The 22,773-nt window shown below is 38.6% G+C and overlaps 3 protein-coding genes across 8 annotated transcripts in view; 2 read left to right on the top strand and 1 right to left on the bottom strand.

Annotated features, from left to right (window-relative positions):
- myripa (myosin VIIA and Rab interacting protein a) overlaps window positions 1–3,828 on the top strand; it is a 29,150-nt gene extending 25,322 nt beyond the window's left edge. For 2 of the 3 annotated variants that reach the window (XM_019348361.2, XM_019348360.2), the window contains exons 12-17: window positions 668–715; window positions 1,258–1,437; window positions 1,724–1,885; window positions 2,111–2,209; window positions 2,315–2,375; window positions 3,185–3,828. In XM_019348361.2, coding sequence (XP_019203906.1) covers window positions 668–715; window positions 1,258–1,437; window positions 1,724–1,885; window positions 2,111–2,209; window positions 2,315–2,375; window positions 3,185–3,201 — 567 coding nt within the window. In that variant the 3' untranslated portion in view covers window positions 3,202–3,828. The remainder of the gene's footprint in view (window positions 1–667; window positions 716–1,257; window positions 1,438–1,723; window positions 1,886–2,110; window positions 2,210–2,314; window positions 2,376–3,184) is intronic. The other variant, XM_019348363.2, reaches the window with a different exon arrangement.
- A 137-nt stretch (window positions 3,829–3,965) lies between these two features.
- Window positions 3,966–14,372, bottom strand: LOC100711532 (plexin domain-containing protein 2). Of its 3 annotated transcripts, none has more exons than XM_019348366.2 (14): window positions 14,157–14,372; window positions 12,257–12,483; window positions 11,959–12,102; window positions 11,687–11,756; window positions 11,107–11,229; window positions 10,841–10,959; window positions 10,667–10,766; window positions 10,470–10,565; window positions 10,230–10,311; window positions 9,282–9,342; window positions 8,975–9,197; window positions 8,138–8,173; window positions 7,537–7,691; window positions 3,966–4,585 (listed from the first exon to the last, which is right to left on the bottom strand). In XM_019348366.2, exons 1-14 carry the CDS (start codon window positions 14,245–14,247, stop codon window positions 4,370–4,372), a joined length of 1,743 nt encoding a protein of 580 aa, XP_019203911.1. In that variant the 5' UTR covers window positions 14,248–14,372; the 3' UTR covers window positions 3,966–4,369. The 3 variants fall into 3 exon arrangements, with proteins under 3 accessions (XP_019203911.1, XP_013122873.1, XP_019203912.1); XM_013267419.3 differs by having other exon boundaries at window positions 7,537–7,688; XM_019348367.2 differs by having other exon boundaries at window positions 12,299–12,483.
- LOC100711803 (chemokine XC receptor 1-like) lies at window positions 14,331–22,773 on the top strand. Of its 2 annotated transcripts, none has more exons than XM_025900539.1 (2): window positions 14,331–14,533; window positions 21,551–22,773. In XM_025900539.1, exons 1-2 carry the CDS (start codon window positions 14,349–14,351, stop codon window positions 22,563–22,565), a joined length of 1,200 nt encoding a protein of 399 aa, XP_025756324.1. In that variant the 5' UTR covers window positions 14,331–14,348; the 3' UTR covers window positions 22,566–22,773. The 2 variants fall into 2 exon arrangements, with proteins under 2 accessions (XP_025756324.1, XP_003459843.1); XM_003459795.4 differs by lacking the exon at window positions 14,331–14,533 and adding an exon at window positions 21,302–21,359.

Here is a 22,773-nt window from a genome sequence, read left to right as displayed (position 1 = left end):
TCTCACTTCCTGAAAGTTTTCTGTACATTTGAGCTCAAGTGTTTGTATTCAGTCCAGCAGGCCTGTGCTAAAATTTCATTTACAAACTTTGCTTGTTTTGAGAGTTTGATTACATTGCCAGAAGAAGTCTTGATTTGTGTTATTACAGCTTATAGTGCTTCATGCTGCTGGACTAGATGGTAATAACATAATAAAATAATACTGATAATGCGAAATGCAGAGTTTATCATAGAGCTGTAAGAGCCCCAGTAGAACTCTCTACGAGTTTAGGTTCTGCTGTGTCTCCTTTACTTGCAGTATATTCATAAATAGGTTAATTGGCAGGACAAAAACTGTAATTTCTTGATTCTGTGCACATCTGTGAGGCCTCTCACATGTCAGCCAGGACGACATAATGACCTCCAACAAGTGGAAAAAAGTGAAAGGTGCATCACACAAGTGCCAGAAATGTTTTATCAGCCGATTCTGTTTAAATACATTTAAAGAATTTGAATAACTTCTTGAAATCTCCATTTATATAAACATGGCAGTGCTCTGCAGACGTCATAGGCTCACTTTAAAGTCCAGTGCAAACTCCCTAAAAATCCTTTTGAATGCAACTAACTTCTATCTGATGCTTCTTTCTCCTCTGTGTGCTTCGTTTCCTCCTGCGCTGTGTGAACTGTAGGGTAGAGACTACAAAACAATCGAGTTTATGTCGACTCTGTTGGAGCAGGTGAGAATGAACTTTGTTTTGGTTGAAGATGGGTACTTAGATTAGTTTTTGTTTTTTAATATTTTTCCATGTTTGTCGTGCATAACTTATTTTTCAACATGTCATCAACGTTACCCCCCAAGAAAGAAAATCCATAATATTAATGATTTATTAGCTTTTATAGCTGATTACTGTCCACTGTGACTGAAGTCCCTCCTCCTGATATTCATTTTAATTCATTCATGCATCTGGATGTTTTTATTTTGAACTTTATTTAGAGCAGTAAGTGGAGTGGCACTGCGTTTCATTAATCTGAGTACAGGCTAACTTTAATATCCCAGTATGATATAAAAAAAAATCAGGATGTGGAGGAAATTCAAACTGCGAGCTTAAAAATCCTTCACACTGAATTCCTATATTTTGGTCAGCTGGGTATGAACAGTTGTTCTACTGCACTCCTACTTAGTTTTCAAATTTAAATGAAAATAAAGGTATGTTTATTTTCACACTGCCAGGAGATGTCAGTATTTAGAGTAACACCCGTCTCTGTTTGTGTGTTGTAGAGATACTCAGCCGTGTCCCTGCGCAGCATCACTACTGAGATGCTGAAGGTGCTGAACGCCACTGAAGACCTGCTGCAGGGTGTGGAGGGAGGAGAAAACACCCGACCCCCATCCACCTCCCTGCCCCCCAACACTGACCCCAAAAAACTGGACCAGCAGTTTTCCAGACTGGAGGAAAACGTGAGTTCAGTTTAAAGATATTCTACATCACATGCGGCACGGTTAGCTCTTGTGTTACTGATGCAGCTTTTTAATTTAGGCTTTGAAAGGGTCCGCTAAGTATAATTAAATATTACCATAAATATTTCAACAAACATTAAAAAGAAACAAAACCAATTGAATAATAAGTTACTTTGGCTGCTTCCTTTTTCCCTTACATTTACTCTGCTTCAAACATCCGCAGATTTCAAAAACATGCTCAAATGAGGTAACTGCACTTAAACTTGATTTTTAAAATGTGCTGCAGGTGTACGTGGCAGCGGGATCAGTGTACAGTCTGGAGGCCGAGCTGAGTGACCTGGAGGAGTGTGCCCGGGGAATCTGCAGCTCCACGCCTGACATGGAGCTGTCCTTCCTGGAGGAGCAGGTGGCAGCAGCAGCTGCCAAGGTACAACAGTCTGAACTGCAGGTAGGTTGGGGTTTGGATTTCTAGTAAAATGTAAATAGAAGGAGAGATTTGGATGCACAGATTGATGGAAGACGGTATTTCCTTTTAAAAAAGATTTGGCTGTAAAAACATAAAAATTACACCGACGGATTAAAATGAAAAACAATTCAAATATTGAACAGTGCAGATTTGTTTGTTAAAAAAAAAACAAAAAATATTTTAATCCTTTCTCTGCATCTGCTGTAGATCTGCGACATCTCAGCAAGGATCGCTGCTCTGAAGAACGCCGGTCTCAATGTGGACACACAGTCGCGCTTGATCAAGAGCAGGACTATTCCAGTTATGGTACAGTATCTGTTTACACTAACACACTGCAGTGAGTCCATCAGAACAGGAAGTCAAACTTTGCACGCGTACACAAAACTATTTCTCACACGCATCTCCCTGCAGCCCGTCACCCTGGACTCCTCGAGACAGATGAGAAGGCGATTACCTGCACCCCCACTGAAAGGTGGAGAAACACTGTCCTACTTCAAACAGGAGAGTTTGAAATAGTTTATTTCACTTCATATGGTTTATGTCAAAATAAACCATATGAAATGTTTTAGTTATTCATAATGAATATGAATATGATTTATGATGTAATATGTGACTTTTTCATTTATATTGACCCAATATCAGCTAAATGCAAAACCACAGCATTTACGTAGAGTATTTTCTAGGAATACTTCGTTGATTCTGTATTTATATTTATTTATTTTGTAACTTTTCATCTTCCCTGTGTTCCAAATTACATTCTTTTTATTTCACTGCATCATGCAGCTGCTTTTAGACAATATTCAAATCTATGTCCAGTATAGGACATATTTTTTCTTCACGACTTTGATATGTGACCCTCCCCCAGGAGCATAGCTGGTGCAGATGGTTTCTTGCTTGGATACTGCAAAGTGTTAGTGGGTGTAGCAGGACTTCCACTTGTTTTTGGACATCATGGACTTTTATACTCATTGCACACTAAATAATATGTATTAATTATACATTATATAAGTTTTGCAGTTCATTTTGTGTCATGCCAGGAAAAGCATAGGTGAAGCAAGAATTGCTACTCAGTTTGTGTCAGTGACACTGAATCAAATGGGGAGGGGGGTTAGGGATTAGGGGTTCGGGTTAGGTACACCCGAAGGTCTTTTAATGTGTATTTTGCTATTGAAAATATTTTTGTAAAACAGGCCTATTTGTGTATGTAGTTGGTATTTTATAGCAGTACCTGGGTTACAAATTAATGTGTCTTTCTCCTCATTTTCTTTCATTCTGTTTTAGAGTACAAAGACAAATAAGTCACCGGACCAGAACATCTGTAGTACCTCCAACACATCTGTGCCTTGCCACACTGCAGCCTACAGGCCAGTCTTAAACAATCCATCTAGACACCATTTGCCTTAATTTAATTTTAAAATACCCATAAGACTTTAGTACTGTATGTGTAATATGAGATGTACAGATAATGCAGGAAATAGTTGATTTGCATCATTCTATCAGATGCATCCAGCAGATTTCTATCAGCACTGATCACTATTAAAAAATCAATCATTTTACTTTTTAATTTCCCAAACAATGAAACAGCAATCTGAAATGATTAAACGTCAGGTGTAAAAAAGTCTTAATGTTTTATTTAGAAAATGTTTCAGTCTTCATTTCACTGCTGTTACTGGATAAAACCTACAATTTACACTGTACATTATATAGAAAATACAGTGATTACATTTACACAGCAGCAGTTATAGCATGTTAGAGAAATGTTGTGATACTGCTTTATGTCTACAGTTAATATAAATTTAAACAACTTACAATGTATACCTGTATTTTATTTAAGTGTGTATGTTGAAGTGTACATATCTGCAAAGCAATCAGTAAACATTGTTTTCTGCCTTTTAAATATAGAAAATAAAGAGAAATAAGCAAAAGTTGCTGCAGTCTTTAAATGTTACACAGGGCTGAAAACACTGTGCATCCTGTTTTCCACCTCAGGTGGATGTGGGTGTAACGGTGAGGAATTTAGTCTGTAATTTTGAGATGAGGAAATGACACTCAAATATGACATTCCTCTTTGTGAAGGTGTGGGAAGGACAGCTGTGGAAAATAAAGGCCGTCTTTGAGAGGTGGTTTAAACCATTCAGCAGCATCACCTCGCGCTCTCTGTGGAGCTGCGGTAAAGATGAGCGGATGACCTGAGCAGAGTAAACTCATTATTTTGTCCTTTATGCTTCATAAAAGTGCTGTGGCTGGCCTAACGGATACAAACAGGAGGTAAAACTGGTGCATAAACATAATCGTAACACTTTCCTCATAGAGGTTTGGTGTTTTTGTGTTTCTGAGTACTCAGCTGTTGTCCTTAAAGTGAAGTGCAACAGCTAAATACAAATAAATTGTAACATCTGAAAAAGGAAGAAGACGTCCATCGAGAACCAGATCTCTCCCAAAGGATGGTGGGATTTGTAGTTTTGGTCAGGAGCTCTCTGAACTTAGGAAGCGCTCCCTCTGATCAGGAATGACGAATCCTTCTTTCTGTTCGCTCTCTCGTCTGTCGGAAATCACAAAACACTTTTTGGGATCGATGACCACGATGCTGTCTCGGTCCTGACCGGGAGCTTCCACCTCAGCGTAGGAAGGACGACCCGAGCCTCGCCTGAACTTTAGGATTGGCCAATGGGTTGGGCGTCGCTGTGGGGTTGGTGGAGGGGGGGCACAATTAGCAGACAGTTCAAGGAAAAAAACTATTAAAAATAGAGCCCATACTATTCCCCCATTTCCTGCAGTCATTACAGTCCAACAACAAACACTCATGAAGATCACATAAACATTCATCACATTTCACCTAAAGCAAACATAATGCTCCACGTTAGACGTGTTCATTTCGGTTTTAACACAGAGCCCATTTTTATCAGACTGACTTGTATTTAGATTTATTTAATGTATGTAAAGTCCTTGTCTAGTCCATATTTCACTGAATATTATAAGAACTGATGGAAGAATTTCTGGCTGAGCTCTCACAACAAATGTCAAGTAAAATAAGAGCCATACAATAAAAAGTTAAAGTTCACTTCAAGTATTTTTCTCAATGGGAAATATTTCCACGTTGCTAAAACAGTTCAATTCAATTCAGTTCAATTTTGTTTATATAGCACCAAATTACAACATCCATTTTCTTCCTTCAGACGAGAAAAAAAAGTATTCAAGCCTTAAGTTTAATATTTTAATTGTGTCACTGGAGCCGAAAAAACATCACTCAGTGCCACTTAGCCCTTTCAACACTACTGTTTTGAGACAGAATCTATTCAAACAAAAGATATGTATTATTTAATTTTATATAATTACACTGTTTGGAATATGATTGCATGTTTTTGTACATTAGTGTAAAACAGGGGTGTCAAACTCAATTGCACAGGGGGCCAAAACTCAAGGCACACTTTAGGTCGTGGGCCAAACAAGATAAACATTTATTGAACACACTAAAACAATGTTTTTAAACATAAATATGAATAAAAACAGACAGGAACATTATTCCAGATTAAGTAAACTTAAAAAAAATAAACTTTAACTTTAAATATTTTGCTCTTCATAAAAATATATCCTGTCAAAATTATGCAAGTTAGAAATATGAACATGCTGCCAAAAACCCCAGAAAAAATAAATGAAAGCAAACACAAGGTTGGAGCCGCATGTAGACTGAGCTGGGGCATTGCTTCAGGAATGGAACTAATAAACTGTGCGGGCCATTCAGTGTCGTACTTTCCCTTGAGTGGATCATTACACTGCAGCTCCATCTGAATCTGCACAGGTGCAGTTCAGCAAAGTCCGCTGACTTGGTTCAACATTACTTGGCAACAGGGAAAGCGAGGCAGGTTGCACTGATGCATTAGTGACAGCTTCACTTGAAATGCCTTCACCACATCATACATGTCCATGAACTGACAGGTTTCCTTGCTGAGCTCAAAAACTGTATTGAGAATTTTTATCCCAACTCAGCCAACGGACCTCTGTATGATAAGGAATGTCGGCAAACTCTGACTCTATTTCCCACATAAGACTGAAATTGATGGTGATTTAAACTTTTAGCTCAGATAAAATTTACGGTTTGCGTTACGGTGATCATTACATGCTCCATTTTTAGGACTTTACCAAACAGCCTTTCCTGGTGTATGATGCAGTGATATGCTGTTAACTCACCGGTTCTCCTCCTGCATCTTTACTCGCATCCTGCTGACTAGTCCGTTTTTTTCACCGCACAACACCGGCGCTCCATCTGTTGTGAGTCCAACAAGTTTGTCCCAGGGCAGTTTCATGTCGGTTACACTTTGACATACGTTTTAAAAAATGTGCAGTCATTTAATGTTCATTATTTCCTCTCCACGGATGAAGATGGTCAGCTGTGCAATGTCCATCATGTCTGTACTATCATCCACAGCAAGAGAGTATGCAATAAAGTTTTTGCTTCTTTCACACAACTGTGTTCTTAAATCAGTGGCCATCTCACAAACCCGATCAGCAATCGTATTTCTCCTCAGGCTCACATTTGCCAAAATCTGCGTTTTGTCTGGACACAAGACGTCGCACACCTTCATCATGCAGCTCTTCAGAGTGGTACCGGGCTGATTTGGCTCCTCTGCTACAATTAAACTTGCTTTCACAACAGCTTCACTTTATGATTTTGCTCTGGTGAAAAACGTCTGCTGAAATGTCAGATTCTTCTTTAGCTCTTCTACTTTCTGTAGTTTCTGCTCTGCATTCAGGTTTTTCAGCTTATCCTGACGTGTTGTCTCGTAGTGCCGTCTTAAATTAAATTTCTTAATTACAGCCACATTAGCTCCACTAATAAGACACACGGGTTTACCAGCAATGTCTGTAAACATATATTCAGCCTCCCACCGGTGCTGAAAGGCTCTGCTTTCAGATTCAACTTTTCTCTCCACCATTGTGAGCGGATAGCTTCGCAATAACAGAAGTTTGACTTGATTGACGGGGGAATGTTCCCAGTTAGCCTAGCGGTCAGCAAGGAGGCTGCAGCGCTGCATTATGGGATCTGTAGTTTGTATATTATTAGCGCCTCATATCGCTGGGCCATGCATAACAATAATAGTACATCTATATAAAATGATCTTGCGGGCCGGATATAAATGTACGCCGGGCCGGATGTGGCCCGCGGGCCTCGACTTTGACACATGTGGTGTAAAACATACTCAGTGATGTACTTGTAGGTTCAATAGGAAGTAAAAACAAGGTGACTCATTGGTGCAGATTCACTTCTCCAAACACACTGAAATAACTGATGAGTAACGTCTGCAAATGTCGAGCAATGTCTGGACATTAATTTAAACTCATGTTTTAAAGGGAAGTTTGAGTAACTAGTTTCATAGTAAATGTCAGTAGTTTCCTCCAAATTAAATCTAACCAAATGTTTACTGTGTTAGGTTTGCTTCTGATAATTTATTAAAATTCACTGTATTTCAAGTTTAATTTTAAAGAGGGGGGAATTAAAAGGATCTAGGAACTCGGGATTTTGCATAAATATAATGTTGGCAAGTGTAGGTTCAAATAAATTAAGCCATACCACTAGTGCCGTTTTTTCAGGGAAGTCTGTTACGGAAACCTTGGCTGATTTTAGGTTGACGCACCTCCATGAAGAAGATGCTGGCGCTGGACGTGGGGTGGTTATACACGTAGATGTATGTAAGGATGGCTGCTGCCAGCAGGACCATCACTACGAGGACTCCCACCAGCAGACGCATCGGCGATCCTTCGTAGGTGTGGGTGCTCGCCTCCTCTCCTGCTGTACAGAGAGGATGGTCAGATTCAGCTCATAGACTTAAATGTAAATGCTGCTGCAGTCACGTTAACTTTTCATTTTTCTCGACATAAAAAATCTTACCAGCTTTGAACAATATCAGGTTCATTAAGTTGTGACATTGTGTGAATTGGCGCCTTTTCACATGAAACACAATAGGAGGCCTTCTGCCTCAGACACATTCTCACTATGGGGAAACACTGTGTTTGACTAAGGCGGAGGTACTGCTTGGGTAGAGCGCAGAGGAAGCAAGACTCAACACACACACACACACACACTGGATGTGAATTTGTTAAGGAAATTACGTGCACTATTCTCACATGGGTGCAATTTAACGTCACACACTTTGTACTAAGGAGCTGGAAAGCAGAGACCGTTTCAGGTCCAATAGAGCTGCACGAGACACTTTCATTCGACTGTGAATGACTTACGTGTGTCACTGATGTGAAAAGCAGTCTCTGCACCATCTAGAAAAGAAAAACCAAAGACTTTTAAATCCACACAGTACATAACATGTTGTGACATGACATTAAAAAATATTTTGGTTAAATTTCACAAGTGGCGGTTTCTGAGCAATCTGTAAACTTCATTTTCTTTTCCTAAGCTTTCACTTCAGTGGACTTGACTTAAAACGTAGTCTGCAGAAGAAAGAAAAAAGTGATAATCAACAAAAATATCTTCGCTTGAGTCGGATATTGAATCCTTCTCACTCTGCCAGAGTGATGAACGTATATCACGCCATCCTTCAGCACACTGAGGACATCATGCAGTATTTAACATGGCGCTGTATATGCTCAGCTATGAGCTAACAGGGGGCTGGGAAATAGCTGGCCACTTGACCCCCACCCTGTCAGATGTTCCACAACACACCAAGCATGGATACTGCTCGACAACAACAACAAACATTCATTCATGGGGTTGTAATGATGGCTGCGCTGCAGAGCTGCAGTCTGCACAAACAGCGACAGAGTGATCTCAGATGATTCAACATTCAAGATGATTTATTTGAATGTTAACAATCAAAAGGATTCCATTAAAGGCATCCACGCCGCTCTATGTTAGTAGAAAACTGACATTTGTTTATAAGGCAAACAAAATAAAAGTGTAGTCAAGGCAAAGAAATTATTTCAATTATATTTCAAAACCGGTTTTTGTATTCTTATTGTTTCTCTGATTAGAGTCAAGTGAAAACATGTGCATGAGGAGTGTGAGCAGACAATCAGTCACAACAAACTATCAAAGCAGATAAAAAAGCTTTGTGAGTTTACCATCTGCAGATTTGTTGGTGGGACGCTGTGGATGTGATTTTGTTTCTCTGCTGATGCTGCTGTGTGTTGAGGGGATGGTGACAGTGGGAGTCTCAGGGGTGGAGGTGATGCCAGAGGTCCTCTGCTGCCCTGCAGACACAGTAACTGGAGTGGTTCGGTGTCTCAGGTGATGTGATGTGGCGTTTGTGACTTCCGTCATCCGGGGACATCGCAGATTCTGCCTCTGGGAAACAAAAGTGTGTTCAGACTCACGCTAATGGTGCTAAGCTCTAATGTGGTCACTCTTTATGTAGAAAAACAGAAGAACCTCCTCTGGACAGCCAAGGTCAACCCAGTCCTGCCGTTTACGATCAAAACCACTGGAACATCTGAGAAAGAATGAAATGACTGCTGTTACATTTTCACTCTGTGAGAGCGCAACCCGCTTTATTCATGGAGATGAATGTTTCCAAAAGCAGATTTAAGTTATCCACCATGTGCTGGCAGCTGATGCTTTAGTTTTTCATTAAAATTAAAATGATTTATTGGAGATGTGGACAATAATCACAAAATATTTAAACCACCATTACTGATGCTTAAAAACCTTTTCATTGTCACAAATCACTAAATGTATTATAATTATTTATTTAAAAGATAAGTTTATTAGATTCTTCAGTGCTTGACAGGAGATTCAACTGCGTATTCCTGCTAACTGCAGTGAACTTTGTATATTCATCTCTTAAGGTCGCTAGGCCAGATTCGGGTAGTTGGGGTTACTATCCTGCAGGCTTCCTGTTGACTGTACTGCATGTGAATGACATACAAATGACTCTGCGACCCTGCTCTGTTTACTCACAGTGACAGGATATGAGACAGTCTCAGGAAGCACCGCCTATGAATCAAGTTTACTGAGCGTGAGTGAGTGAGTGTATTCCTGCACGCGCAACCGCAACTGACTGAGAGCTGAACTCAACAAACTGTGGGCAACAACAAAAAACTCTCGTGGATAAACTGTGAGGTTGAATAGACCTCATGTACAAAATACTTTAAATTCATTATTATTAAAATTAGAGGTAATGCAGTTATTATCTTTTCATAATTATCCAAAGTGAGAAATGCCTCAGTTTCACACTGGAAACAAATCGTACTGTAACTGCCTTCAACTAAAAATGATCTCTAATTTTAATGGATCCACATTAGACCATGAAACATTTTCTATTCCTAAAATAGTGGTAAAGTCACTGGTAAGATCTCTTTGACTGCTTTTCCAGGTTACCTTTGTAGCTTACTGCACCAGCTGCAGTTAAAGCCAATCTGAGAAGTGACACATGGGCCACAGCTGGAGAACTGCAGACACGCTGAGAAGACAGACAAACATAGAGAGAGTGAGGAGGAAGAAACTGCTTTGCCTTGTGCAGATAAAACAGCATAATAGTAGAATACCCTGTAGCACAAAGCTTATACATTCTTTGAATACTGACTGGTTCAAATAGTATTAAAAATAGGAATAACTTACTAGGGAGAGGAAGCATCTCCACAGCTGTTAAACGGGAGATTTTGGACAGTGGAATGTCGACTTTGTGATACTCATAGATGGTTCTCCGACGAACATCTGACACATGTCGGATAGAAAATAAAGATGTCACATATAAGCTGCTAATAATTAAAGAAAGTATTTTGATGGAATTTTAACAGGAAATATTTACAGCTTACTGGGAATCTGCTCTAGCTCATGAAGCACCATAAAGGCATCGGACAAGCCCACTTTGACAGGATGATTCTCAGAGCTGATGTCGCTGATGCTAATAGGAATCTATGAGGTAAAAACTGCATGAATAAATTTACTTCGTGTTATAAGATGGGTGCAAAAGAGAGAAGAAAAGCCACCTGTTTGTAGGCAAAGACAATCCGCCCGTCACTGTGCAGAGCGGCCTGGAAGGTGAAAGCTCCCACGCTGATGTTGTCCTGGAGGTGAAGGCGGTTCCACTGAACCACCAGTGCTGTGCCTAATGGATGGACATGGACACACACAATACTGTAACGTTTTATACGCATGTTTGCATGTTCCCTGCCAACTGTGTGCAGCACATGTTAGGGCGCATATTCAGTAAAAATATTTAGTCTAGTAAATAAATAAAATCAACAGTTCCTACCGTTATCGAAGTAAAACACAGATGAGTTTTTCGACAGGCTTGGATCAAAATTGGCCATCAGAGGAGCGACGTACTGAGTGGCTGTGAGCATCCGATGGATTATGTTTCCAGTGTAAATAAAACCTGGTAGGAAAAGATGTGCAGCTGTTGGCATCAGTAATTTATTATACATTATAATCTGTTGACACTGACAGCTGTCATGTAAATTGCTTGTAGACACAGTCATTAATTTAACTTATGTACTTTGTTCCTATCGATGCAACGGTCAGATCTTTGAATCAATAAAGCTCAGGCATTGTTACTGCCCCAATAAAACTTCCAATACAGAAAAATATAGAAAAAAATATTTTGTTTTTAATATTTCCCCCTGTAAGTCAGAGAGAAATATGCAAGTAACAATTATTTATTACCATTTAATAAACTAATATACTTATTAAGTAGGTGGAATTCCAACTAACAAAAGTGTGTTTATTGTTAGATTTGAAGAAGGTGATGGGATTTCCTTTGAAACTGCCTGACATGTGCAGCTTTGGGCTCACAACCTCCACAGAAACAACACTGAGTGAAGTTAAAGACTCACCTCCAGTTGCAACTGTGATTTCTTTGAGTAAATGGCCATAAAAAGGAAAGTCAAAGGAAAGATTCACTCTCTGGAGGCACAGAAACATAAAGCAGGAAATTAGGTAAAACAAAGGGTTTTTTTGTCTTTATTTAGGAAGAAGATGAAACTAAAACTAATATGAAAGGTGTACAAGGCAGTCTGGACATCATACCTGGAAAATAAACCACTTCACTCACCACATATTTGAAATGTTCCTACTTTAGTTATTTCTTCACAGACTGATCTCTTACCTCAGCTTGTCGGTGAGTGCTGGACAGGAAGCCACGGACCTTCTGCTGATCCGCCTCCATCTTACTGATGTTGACCCACAACTCTTTACCAGCTGCATCTCCAGGAGCATAGATTTTAGATGTGTAGTAGACATGATCCATATCCTACAACAGCAGATATTTATTATATATGTTATTATATGTTCTTATCACATCTTTGCATGTACTCTTTTTTAAACACTAAATAAGTAATACAGTATTATTTATATTACATTAACTCTATCTGCTGTTGAATGTCTTTGCAGTAGAATAACCTTACTACAATCTGTGTAGAATTACTGGGCTCATCCTCCATCATTACATTTGGATCTGACTCCTCTGACTGGTGTTGGTTTCTGTAGTGGCCCCGTTTATCTGCAGTCCTGTCAGGGGCCTCAGACCTGGGCCTAGATGCCCACCTCCGTTCTCTGGGCTGGTGGTTCACAGAGATTATATATAACCTCTGGAGGAGAGAAGACGGCTCCTGCATGTTGGCAGGGTAGAGTCCTAAGGAGAAACAGATGAGAGCAAAGAAAATAGGTTGATTAGATTAGAATTTTTAATGAGACAACAACAATGTAGCCAAATACAAACAATTATACATTTGTTGTATGAAGCATTTTGTAGGGCTTCATGGGTATCTTATCATAAATTAATTTATTATAAACCAGTGCTTTTAGTTCGGTCTTTTTGCTGTTTTTGTTGTTGTTGTTTTGTTTTTTGGGGGTTTTTTGGGGTTTTTTGCAATTTCCTGTTTTGTTCTGATATAAAATACTTTTATAAATCTATACTTCTAAAAGACAAAGGGGTTCTAAGTAAACATCATAACAAATCTAATTAAACATCTATTGACTGAAGGCTTTAGACAACATTTCACTGAAGAGTCCAATGAACAGATGTAGTAGATAAACCTGAAGCAAAATCTGACAATATAATATTCAGCAGATCACTAACTTACTGCAATTTGAGCACTTACAAAAATACCACACTGACAGAGTTTTAAATAAAATCGAAAACATTAAATGTACCTCTCAAATATGATCTCTTGAGGCTTTTCTTTTACTTCTCTCCATTAATGTACTGATTTTCCCCAAATCAGTAAACAAACAAACACAAAATTTAAAATGAAAAATGTTGTTTTCTAATTAAAATTTATTTTGCTTTTCTAATTAAAGTCTGTAAAGTCTGATCTGATTGAACCTTTTAACAAATTTTAAAAACGACAGTAGCACAAATCACATCCTGTAACAACACCTTGCCAAAAACAGTCTGTATGCTGTGAGGCTGCTGTGCATCAGCTTTACTGAAACACCCCAAACTAAAAGGCTTAAACTGATTAAAAGATTAGTTTAACAGCATTAAAATAATCTTTGATTATTAGATATTAAAGAGATTAGATCTGGACAACACGATGTCTAAAACGTCAGAAAGCAGACTCGCTCTTTTACGCATGTCCGGCTGGATGTAAACAGTTCGTCAGTGGGTGCCATGTGGCAAACATGTGGTCACTCTTCCCTTCCAGTGACAACAGTGTCCTAACTTTTCCTTTCACAGCGGACAGTGAATGCATGCTTCACATTCTTCACACCAGACCTGGCATGTGAGGCCAGACATCAGTGGGTGATGTGTCCATGAATCTGTCACACGGTGAATGTCGGGGCTCAAAAACACGCCACAGCAAATGCCAATAGGTGCTTCCACGCAAGATGTGTTAGATTTTCTTACAGACATGAACTCTATTACACAAAGCAGCAGCAACAAAACAGCGTGATTAAACATTTCATTAGCTTGCTGTCTTAAAATAATAAATAAATCACTGCTTTCAAAGCAGGAGGTTAAATTTGTGATTTGGTACTAAAATAACTGAAAGGCCATCGGGGTGTCAGTGCTATATGGTAAGGAATACATGGACACTGTAATAAGCATATTCAGAACATTTTAAATATTTTAAACAAGGAGTCTGAAGGCGAAATCATTGCACAGTATTAATAGATAAAGGTTACACGTTGTGACAGCCAACCCATTATTAGCCTAATGACAACAAATAAATATTAAAAAGTGAAAAAAAAAACGTGATTTAAAAATTGTCTAAATAAAATGAATAATATAATTAATAAATTATTTTACGATGTGGGCCTGTGATGTTTGTAGCTGGTGTCAATAACATTTTTATGACTCACCGTAGGCGGATTTTAGCCTCACGAAGCTGATTTCAAGCTGGAGAACAAAGACCAGACATCTGACGAGATAAACCGTCTTTGTCGTCGCCATCGTTCCTGTGGCTCCAGTTTCTGAGCGCAGAGAAGCTCATTAATTATCCCAACAGATTCTTCACTTTTTCACTGGTGGCAGTTTTCGATTTAAAAAGACAAATGCAGTCCAGTGTTTTGAAGAGAAAAGAAAGAAAGAAAGAAAGAAAGAAAGAAAGAAAAGAAAAAGCAGACGAAGCAAAGTTAGATATTTATGTCCAACTCCATCGGTGTTCATCATCAGCAAGCCTTCTGTGCATCAGTTCAGTCTGCAACAACTTCAACGCTGCACGAAACGTTGCATTCAGGTACTGTCGTATTGATCAGCATCTTAAACGTAATTTCATTGATTTAATTTAATTATTTGTTTTTATTTGTCTGAATTTTATTTGAATAAATCTAAATGTTTTTGAAAAAAAATCTGTGCATCTCAACCAGACAGAGTACTGACAGAAAACTTAGGCTTAGACTACTAACTATATCATTCCTGTGACTGTGTTCACCTGTGATGTGCACAGTGCACAATTCTGCAATTACGTTTGAAAAATACATAAAAATCCATGCATGCATGAGTATTATAAAGTAACCAACAGCACCGAAATTAAGACTAAAGTGTCCCATATCATAATCGTCTTGCAGAGATAAAGAGCAAAAGAAATCACACACACTGCCAGGATGTAACTTAACTCAACCATACACTCAAATTTCTAAATGTTAGAAGACATTATCAGAGTTTGCTCTATTTGCACCTGCACCTACATTCACGTTAATAACAACTTGAGTATCCTTGTCTATCTCACTCTTCTATCCAAAGAATGTTGCAAAAACCTACACCTGCATGGAGAGATGCCAAACTGTGTTTCTGGTAACACTGACAATAAAGATCTTTCTTATCTTATCTTATCTTATCTTGTCTGCATTGAAGTTTCACGATTACGGGGAACAAGTGAATGCACCAGGTCATCCACGCAGCTCCAACCTTTCCCGTTGGATGGCGCAAGATTGTGCAACTGAGAAAAGGACAAAGCAACCCACTCGTGGGACTAGTATGAGTTATGCATTTATTTGAGTATGCTGATTCATTACCACTTATTTCACTAATAATATGCCACATATTATAACAAACAAAATGCCTAAAAATCTGTGATATTACAGGTTGAATATATAAATAAAATCAGAATGTGATGACATACAAATCCCATAAGTCCATATTTTTTCAGAAACCTAAAGAAGATATAAAATATATTGAATGTTTGATTTTCCACATCTGTGGAGGTGATTTGAACTTGTGGAAATGTGGAATTGATTTGAACACCTGAAAATGATTTTGATGTGTGAGACAATAATTTTTTCAATATTTTGCAACGGTCTATGAACACAGTTCATTTCGCCATCGTAAAATGCAGGTTATCATATTTTAGTTTTAGAGTAACATGCTCACAACCAGATGATGTCTTTTGACTATGTTAAAATGCATATTGCATCTATTACAGCACACAATGAGTCCTTCCTACTGAACCGGCCTGCATGCTTGCAGTCCAAACTTTTCACCAACTGGGAACATTGAATGAAATGAAAAATACAACACAGAAGACCCAGGACTGTTGAGCAACTAGCAGGAGGAGGAGTCAGCAGTCTGGTTGGGGTCTGGGTTGCTGGGCCTCCATGCTGCTGCAGGACCAGGGGTGGTCTGCTTGTCTCCACCACAGGGCCAGGGGAAACATCTCCTGGGTCTGGGGGTGGATTGCCCCTCTGGGGGTGATGGTACCCGGACCTGGGGGTATAGAGTATGTTTGGGGAGCGTGAGTGTGTGTACAGTGTTCATTTCTGTTTGTCTCCACACTGGGTGAATGCTGACTATTTGTATATGTGTGCATGAGGGTGGGAATGCATGTTTGTGTCTGCGTATACACCTGTGTGCACACAGGTTGAAGCGAGATCAATCAACTGCAGACCAGACAACAAACGACGGAGGCACCAGACAAGTGCAATCAAACGATGAGTTTATTAACACAGGAGAGGAACCATCAGCATATGTCTTCCTCTGACAAAAATACATTGAATGCTGGTTTTATAGCATAGAAAATTAACGCCCACACATACACGTCAACACAGGTCAAAAATACATTGTTTACAGACAAGGGTACATCATGTACATCTCTAATAACTATAAACAGACATGTAACTTCTCTTTTCTATAACACCTTCCTTTTAAGGTAATAAACTTCAAGCTTCAGGGTCTCTAAGGGCTAATAATTGACCCTCGTCATCAATCACTAACAGGGCCGTGCAGAGACGTTTATAGGGGCGGGTGCTCAAAGCTAAAAAGGGGCACATTGAACCAGGCTGAATAACAACAACACACATTCATACAAGAATCTAATATGGGATCGCATCATACTATATCACTGTTGTGAGGCAAAGCAAACGTAGCCTATGTTTTACCTGATGGGTACAATGTTGCTGTTGAGGGGTTGCTGCTGCTCCTGCTGCTGATAGTGCTGGAGGGCAGGGCTGTGTTGATCTGAGACTGTAGACATTAAAAGTCCATAGGAGAGATGGTAGCTGATTAAACAAGTGTCATGAGATAATAACAAAATGCAAAGATTGGTGACAGCACTTGGAACCATAAGGCAACAAAAAACTGAGAAATAAACTAGACCCTGCCTGTGAATCACTCTTTGCCTCTCTTCCTCCTTCCATCCGATCATCTCATCTATCACTCTCCACTTGCTGTCCATCTGAGAACAAGACACAACTTGCTATTGCAATAAACTATTAATTATCCACACTTAACAACTCTTACACTTAATCTATAATAAAATGATGACAGAAAAATGTTATAGAAGCAAAACATTTCAGTTGTGCTTATTATTATTTTTATACTGGAATACCTCTCCAACAACTGGTACATGTGTTACCTGTGCTCTTTGTAATCCAGCTGCTGAGGGATCCACTGCCTTTAGTAGCCTCACACAGCTCCTACTGTTTCCTCCTCATGTCCTTACCAGCCATGTCTGGACAATGTTATATTATGAGTAATAATTTAAAAATCCATATACATAAAACACACACATGCATGCACACACAGTGACATTTTAGACCTTCTTCAGAATACTGTATATACTGTGGGCACAAGTTTCCATCATGGTGCTGATCCAGAATCCTTCCCTTATTATTTATTACTAGAGCTACAATAATAAAGCAATGAGGGAAAAAAAGTAATAAATTTATAATAATGTATTTATGATGATTCCATTTGTTTCACTATCCACTCTGTGCAGGCAGAAAGCTTATTACATTTTTAAACTGTAGAGATACAATAATTTTGCTGCTGTAAAATCAGCATTTTAAAATATAAATCTACTATAATCTGTGTCTTAATGTATGTTCTTTAAAATACAGCGTGTTTTTTAAAATATTATAATTATAATAATCCATTATTATGTGGACATGCATATTAGATCGTTTTAAGTGAAATATAACCCCCCCAGAAAGGCAGGAAAAGCCCTGTAACTTACTTTAAAACTAAATATGTTCCCTAAAACGGTGGACAGAGCTACAGACCCATGACAGCCTTACCCAGTGAGCCAGCAGCTATGACCAGCACTACTTGTGCAGTTAATAAAAGGTAAAGTTTGTCGCGCTGTTGCACGCACAGCACGCTCATTTGTTTCAGTTCGTCAGTTGCCACAAGACAGCTTACCAACGTGTACGTGATAAGCTAATACTCCTGTGTGCTTTAGACTACAGTGTGCGCTGTAGACCTACTTACTGGTTTTGTCGCATCAGTCTGTCTCTGAGTTAATTTGTGTTTCTCCTACAGCTCCGGACCGTAAAAAATGCGCGTGCACTTTGTGAGCTCGTTCCCGGCTCGTAACCAGCGCGTTCTGCCGATCATTGGTTAATGGTGATCATGTGACTGATGCAAGCCAGATCCTTTTATTTAGCAAAAATGTGATTAATAGTTAAATATTATTGTTGAGGGGCACAGACAGGACTCCACACGCACACACACATTTTTAAAAAAATTATTAAAATTTTTTTTTAAAAATTGCCTCAACAAAAGGGCACTTTGGGCACCCATCAGGAAAGGGGCGGGTGCTCAAGCCCCTTCCGCCCCCCCCCTGCACGTGCCTGATCACTAAGTAGACTAAATTGCAGCAGGTCTCAAAAAGAAGCAGAAGACACTGGGGCCTTCGCTCAGGCCTGCTACTAGATTAATATGTGTATTGTAAGCATGCATGCAATTAACCTGCTATGTTCTCATCTTCCCTCAATATGTATCACCTGGACACTCTCACCAGCTCACAGACTTACGTGCTGCTCAGTAACATTCAATATTTATTATTTACTGTTACTTATACTTATCTAGGTTGTTGCTGTGGTCTCCCTACTCTGTTGTTCTGTTTTTGCTTGTTTTCCTTCCCCTCCCCCCTTCCAGCAGGTGATCCAGCGGATTTTTAGTGTCTTTTCTCACTGTCCCTCTTACCTCTGTTTTTCTTTCCCTCTTGTTTTCTTGAACTTCTCTTATCTATGTCTTTCCCTTTCCTATCCCCCAGTCATGTCTGTTCCATTTGTAATAACTCTAAAGTTTAAATAAATAAATAACAATAATAAAGAGCAATCAAGTGGACCAGTATGACAAAGCCATAACAATCCACTTGGAAAAATAAATCCATTTTTTGTTGGTCTTCAGACAATAATTCTGATTGCTACAGTGCCGAACGGGACAGGCAACAAGAAAGCCTACAGTTGATTTTTGGCCTTTCTTGACTATCACCCTATAATCAGCTAAGTCTTATCTCGTTCCCTCTTGTTCCCCCCCTGGATCTATAGTGGTTGTGAGGGTAGTCATCTAAAAAATTGCACTCTTTACATTCTCCACTTTTCAACCCTCAAAACCTTGCCATGAGACAATTCTTACTAAACTGCATAGCAACTGAAAAAAAACCCCCAAACGTCTTTATTTAGAACAGACAAAAAAAACCTGACTTTCCTAGAACACAGCGCAACATTTTAAAAGCACACAGAATAAATTTAGAGTGTAATGGTCTCACACATATACCCGATGACGTTGTAATACATGGAAATCCATGTCTGACGGTGTTTCAGTAGAAGCAGCATTACTGTGGTATTTAAATTTATCACCCAGAAATATGCTGGCTTCCTCAAAATGCATTGCTTGCCTCACGCCACATAGCAACTAATTCAACATACAGTGAATCTACAATGTTTGTTGTTTGTGTTCATAATGGTTACATTTGAGGAAAAACAGGCCATTACTATTATTTTGTGTCATCAAGGTTGGTTCTTTTTAAATAAAGAAAATAACCCAGATAGCACACATGAAACAGTCCTGGTAGGCATAATGTCTCGGGAGAATTTAGTTTCACTTCATATCGACATTGTGACACTGACTGTTTTCTCCATCTAAACTTCTAGAGGTCGGTAATGTCAGAATATTGTAATATTTTACTTATTTACGTGGTTTTCTTTGCTAAACTGTGCTAGACCAGAAATGGAAAAAAATCTGCTACTCTTTTTTTAAATGAGGAAAAACAACACCGCAACAACTCAGCTCAGCACTGAACTTTGAGTAAAGGGCATGAACACCGCCCTAAAGTCTGGTAGCCTATGCTGAATACATAACCTAGTTGGGAATAGTTTATTTTATAAGTTTCTAAGTATTGATTTAAAATTGGCTGGAGGTGCCACATGATTACTGATTTTTTTTTTGTATGTATATAGCTTCTCTGCCGTATAAAGCGTTCCTTACTACACTCACTGAATGAAGCCCAGCTGTAACGTTACAGCAACACAGCCTGTGCATGTCATTGCCACTGAAATATACTGATACTGATTTAATGAAGCAGAAAATGTGTAAATGTTTTTATGTTTCTAATCTGCTGCTATATAATATTAATATTAATTTATTGCCCACAAACTAAAGTGATTTTGATGTTTCCTTTATAGATGTAAACTTTAATGCTTAAACATATTCATAGTTTCAGAGCCTACATTGTCTTACAAATAGAAATTATTAGCTTGAATTGTTTATTTTAGTCTTATTTGCAGCCAAGTTGCCTTTTACTGCCATTTTTTTTTAATGATGATGACGATGTCTCCAGTTTGGAATAGGTAGCGCTCATGGGGATCATTTTGTACAGAAGAAGAGTCACATGATCCACAAAGTGCCCCTTTTTGTGAGTGTGCACAGAATCACAAGTAGAAAGTCTAAAAGAGAAAGCTGATATGCATCCATACCTGTTATCTCTGACGGGTATCTGTTCATCTCTCTTTTAGGTTTTGTTGAGGCAGCTAACAAAAAGAAAGCCTGACTTTGTTGAACTTTCTTCGTAATTTGTTGCCCCTCGAGTGTTTTATGCTGTACCTGTGACTTTGGACTTTGTTATTCTTAATCGCCATTAAGCTACAATAAAGGGTGAACTTTTGTTTATCTCAAATTTGACTCTGCAGACTTCCTTTGGATTCAAAAGCATTTGTTTTTGCTGACTCACAATAACTTGCAATGACTTGCTTTATGTGTTATTCGTAGGTCTAATAGATTGACATCAGAACAAGGTGTCGTATGATTGTGCTTAAACACATTTCATTTGAAACAGTCCATTTTGAGAGTCAGGTCAACACCGTCTGACTTTCATTCCTTTTACTTAAATTTACATTATATTTTTCTTGACTAATGTTGAAGACATAACACTTAAATAAGATATACTGATATGCTGGAGAAATATTTAAACATCTTAAAATATTAAATGTTTATGCACTGCAGTTTAATACTGGCTACTCATGGTTTACCTTACAAATAGTATAACACAACAACAGTGAAAAAACTAAACAAAAAAGCAAAATAAAAACTGGAGCTTTCAAAATGATAACCTTTAAAGTTTCAACACAGCTCTTGTCAGATTTTATAGGTTATATTATATTCTGCTGTCTGCTATGATTGATGCAGGATGCTTGTCAGAAAAAAGTATGACAAACAATGTAAAAAAAAAAAACGTGCGCTTTCCTTTAAGGCAGTGCTCTGACTAACTTAAAAAGAGGAACTATTAGTTTACTTAAGAACATCAAAACCTTTCAATCACAAGAAATTGACGGCTGATGCTTGGGGTAAGTTGATCAGTGCTTGCTATGCCTGTTCTCCTAATTTGGTGCTTTATTACTCTCTGTGTTGACAGATCATACAAAAACTAAAATCTAAAAAAAAAAAAGTCTAAAAAAAAAGTTGTCAAAAAGAAAACTGCTCAGTTAATGTGTTTAATTACATTTTAAAAATCTAGTTTTGTGTTTGTGTTTTATAGAAACTTGACAATGGAAAGCAGCTACACAACTGAAGAAGAACATTATCTATGTGAGGTTAACTTTTCAACCTTTACTGGCAATTTGTTCATCTTGATCTTCATCCTCAGTGTCATATGCAACAGTCTCCTCTTATGTGTCCTTTTCATCTACGAGAACCTGAAAAGTATCACAAATATTTTCATCCTGAACCTGGCTTGCTCTGATTTGATCTTCACCATCACACTTCCATTCTGGGCTGTTGATCATTTACACCACTGGGTCTTTGGAGACTTTTTCTGCAAATTGATTTCTGCCGCATTCTTTGTTGGTCTGTACAGCAGTGTCATTCTGCTGACTGCAATGACAGTGGATCGTTTCATTACTGTGGTGCTGCACAACCGGCTGAACAAACTAGACAGAACGAAGTACACAATTGGTGCTTGTGTAGCTGCCTGGGTCATCAGCATCTCTGCATCCGTGAGTGAAGCCGTGAATACAAAGGTGGGAAACTGGGAGAATTATACCTACTGTCTGGCATCTGAAGACATCCTCGGACAACACCTCCAAGTGTCACTGCTATTCTTCCTCCCATTTGCCATTGTTATTTTCTGCTATTCTGCCATCCTCAAGAAGGTTTTACAAGCTTTAAACAGAAAGAAGCACAGGGCTGTAGTTGTGCTGTTGTGTATTGTTGCAGCATTTTTCATTTGCTGGGGGCCATACCATATTATGCTTTTAATCAATTCTCTCTATACACCCAAAGGTTGTAAGACACAGGAACGGTTGGCTATTATGTCTTGTATTTGTGAAATGCTTGCCTATTCTCATTGCTGTATGAACCCTCTGCTGTATATGATCTCACAGAAGATGCGAAAGCATCTGTTGAATCTTTTGCGCTGTGAAAATGTGTGCAGGAAGAACAGAGAGAGAGACACTGGTCAGAACACAACTATTAGCCAGAAAGTTGTTTTCACAGAACAAAGTACTGCTGTCAACGAGGACCTGCATGACTATCCATTAAACAATCTTTCTTAAATTTACATATTGATTTGATTTGTAAATGCTTTTACATAATATCTATTTTTGAGTTTTTCACTGATCCAGTTAAAAAAAGCAACAACATATGTGCATTTCACTGCATTCCTTTGCATTCACACTGTTTTGTGTAAAAAATAAACTGTTGCTGAAATTCAGTGAAGCCGTTTTCACTTCTCTTTTCTAACGAAATCCTGTATAATGCCAT

The sequence above is a fragment of the Oreochromis niloticus genome, linkage group LG18 (genome assembly GCF_001858045.2).
Source record: "Oreochromis niloticus isolate F11D_XX linkage group LG18, O_niloticus_UMD_NMBU, whole genome shotgun sequence".
Taxonomy (NCBI): domain Eukaryota; kingdom Metazoa; phylum Chordata; class Actinopteri; order Cichliformes; family Cichlidae; genus Oreochromis; species Oreochromis niloticus.
The sequence above is the reverse complement of the archived record's forward strand: the minus strand, read 5'-3'. Positions and strand labels throughout refer to the sequence as shown.

Bases quoted from the DNA above. Each gene is read 5' to 3' on its own strand.
- LOC100711532 (XM_019348366.2), bottom strand. From the start codon at position 14,247: ATGGCGACGACAAAGACGGTTTATCTCGTCAGATGTCTGGTCTTTGTT. The intron at 8,174-8,974 runs GTAAACTCACAA...TTTCTTTTCTAG, and splicing joins CACCAACAAATCTGCAGATG to ATGGTGCAGAGACTGCTTTT. The intron at 7,692-8,137 runs GTAAGTCATTCA...CTCTCTGTACAG, and splicing joins TTTTCACATCAGTGACACAC to CAGGAGAGGAGGCGAGCACC.
- LOC100711803 (XM_025900539.1), top strand. From the start codon at position 14,349: ATGCAGTCCAGTGTTTTGAAGAGAAAAGAAAGAAAGAAAGAAAGAAAG. The intron at 14,534-21,550 runs GTACTGTCGTAT...TGTGTTTTATAG, and splicing joins GCACGAAACGTTGCATTCAG to AAACTTGACAATGGAAAGCA.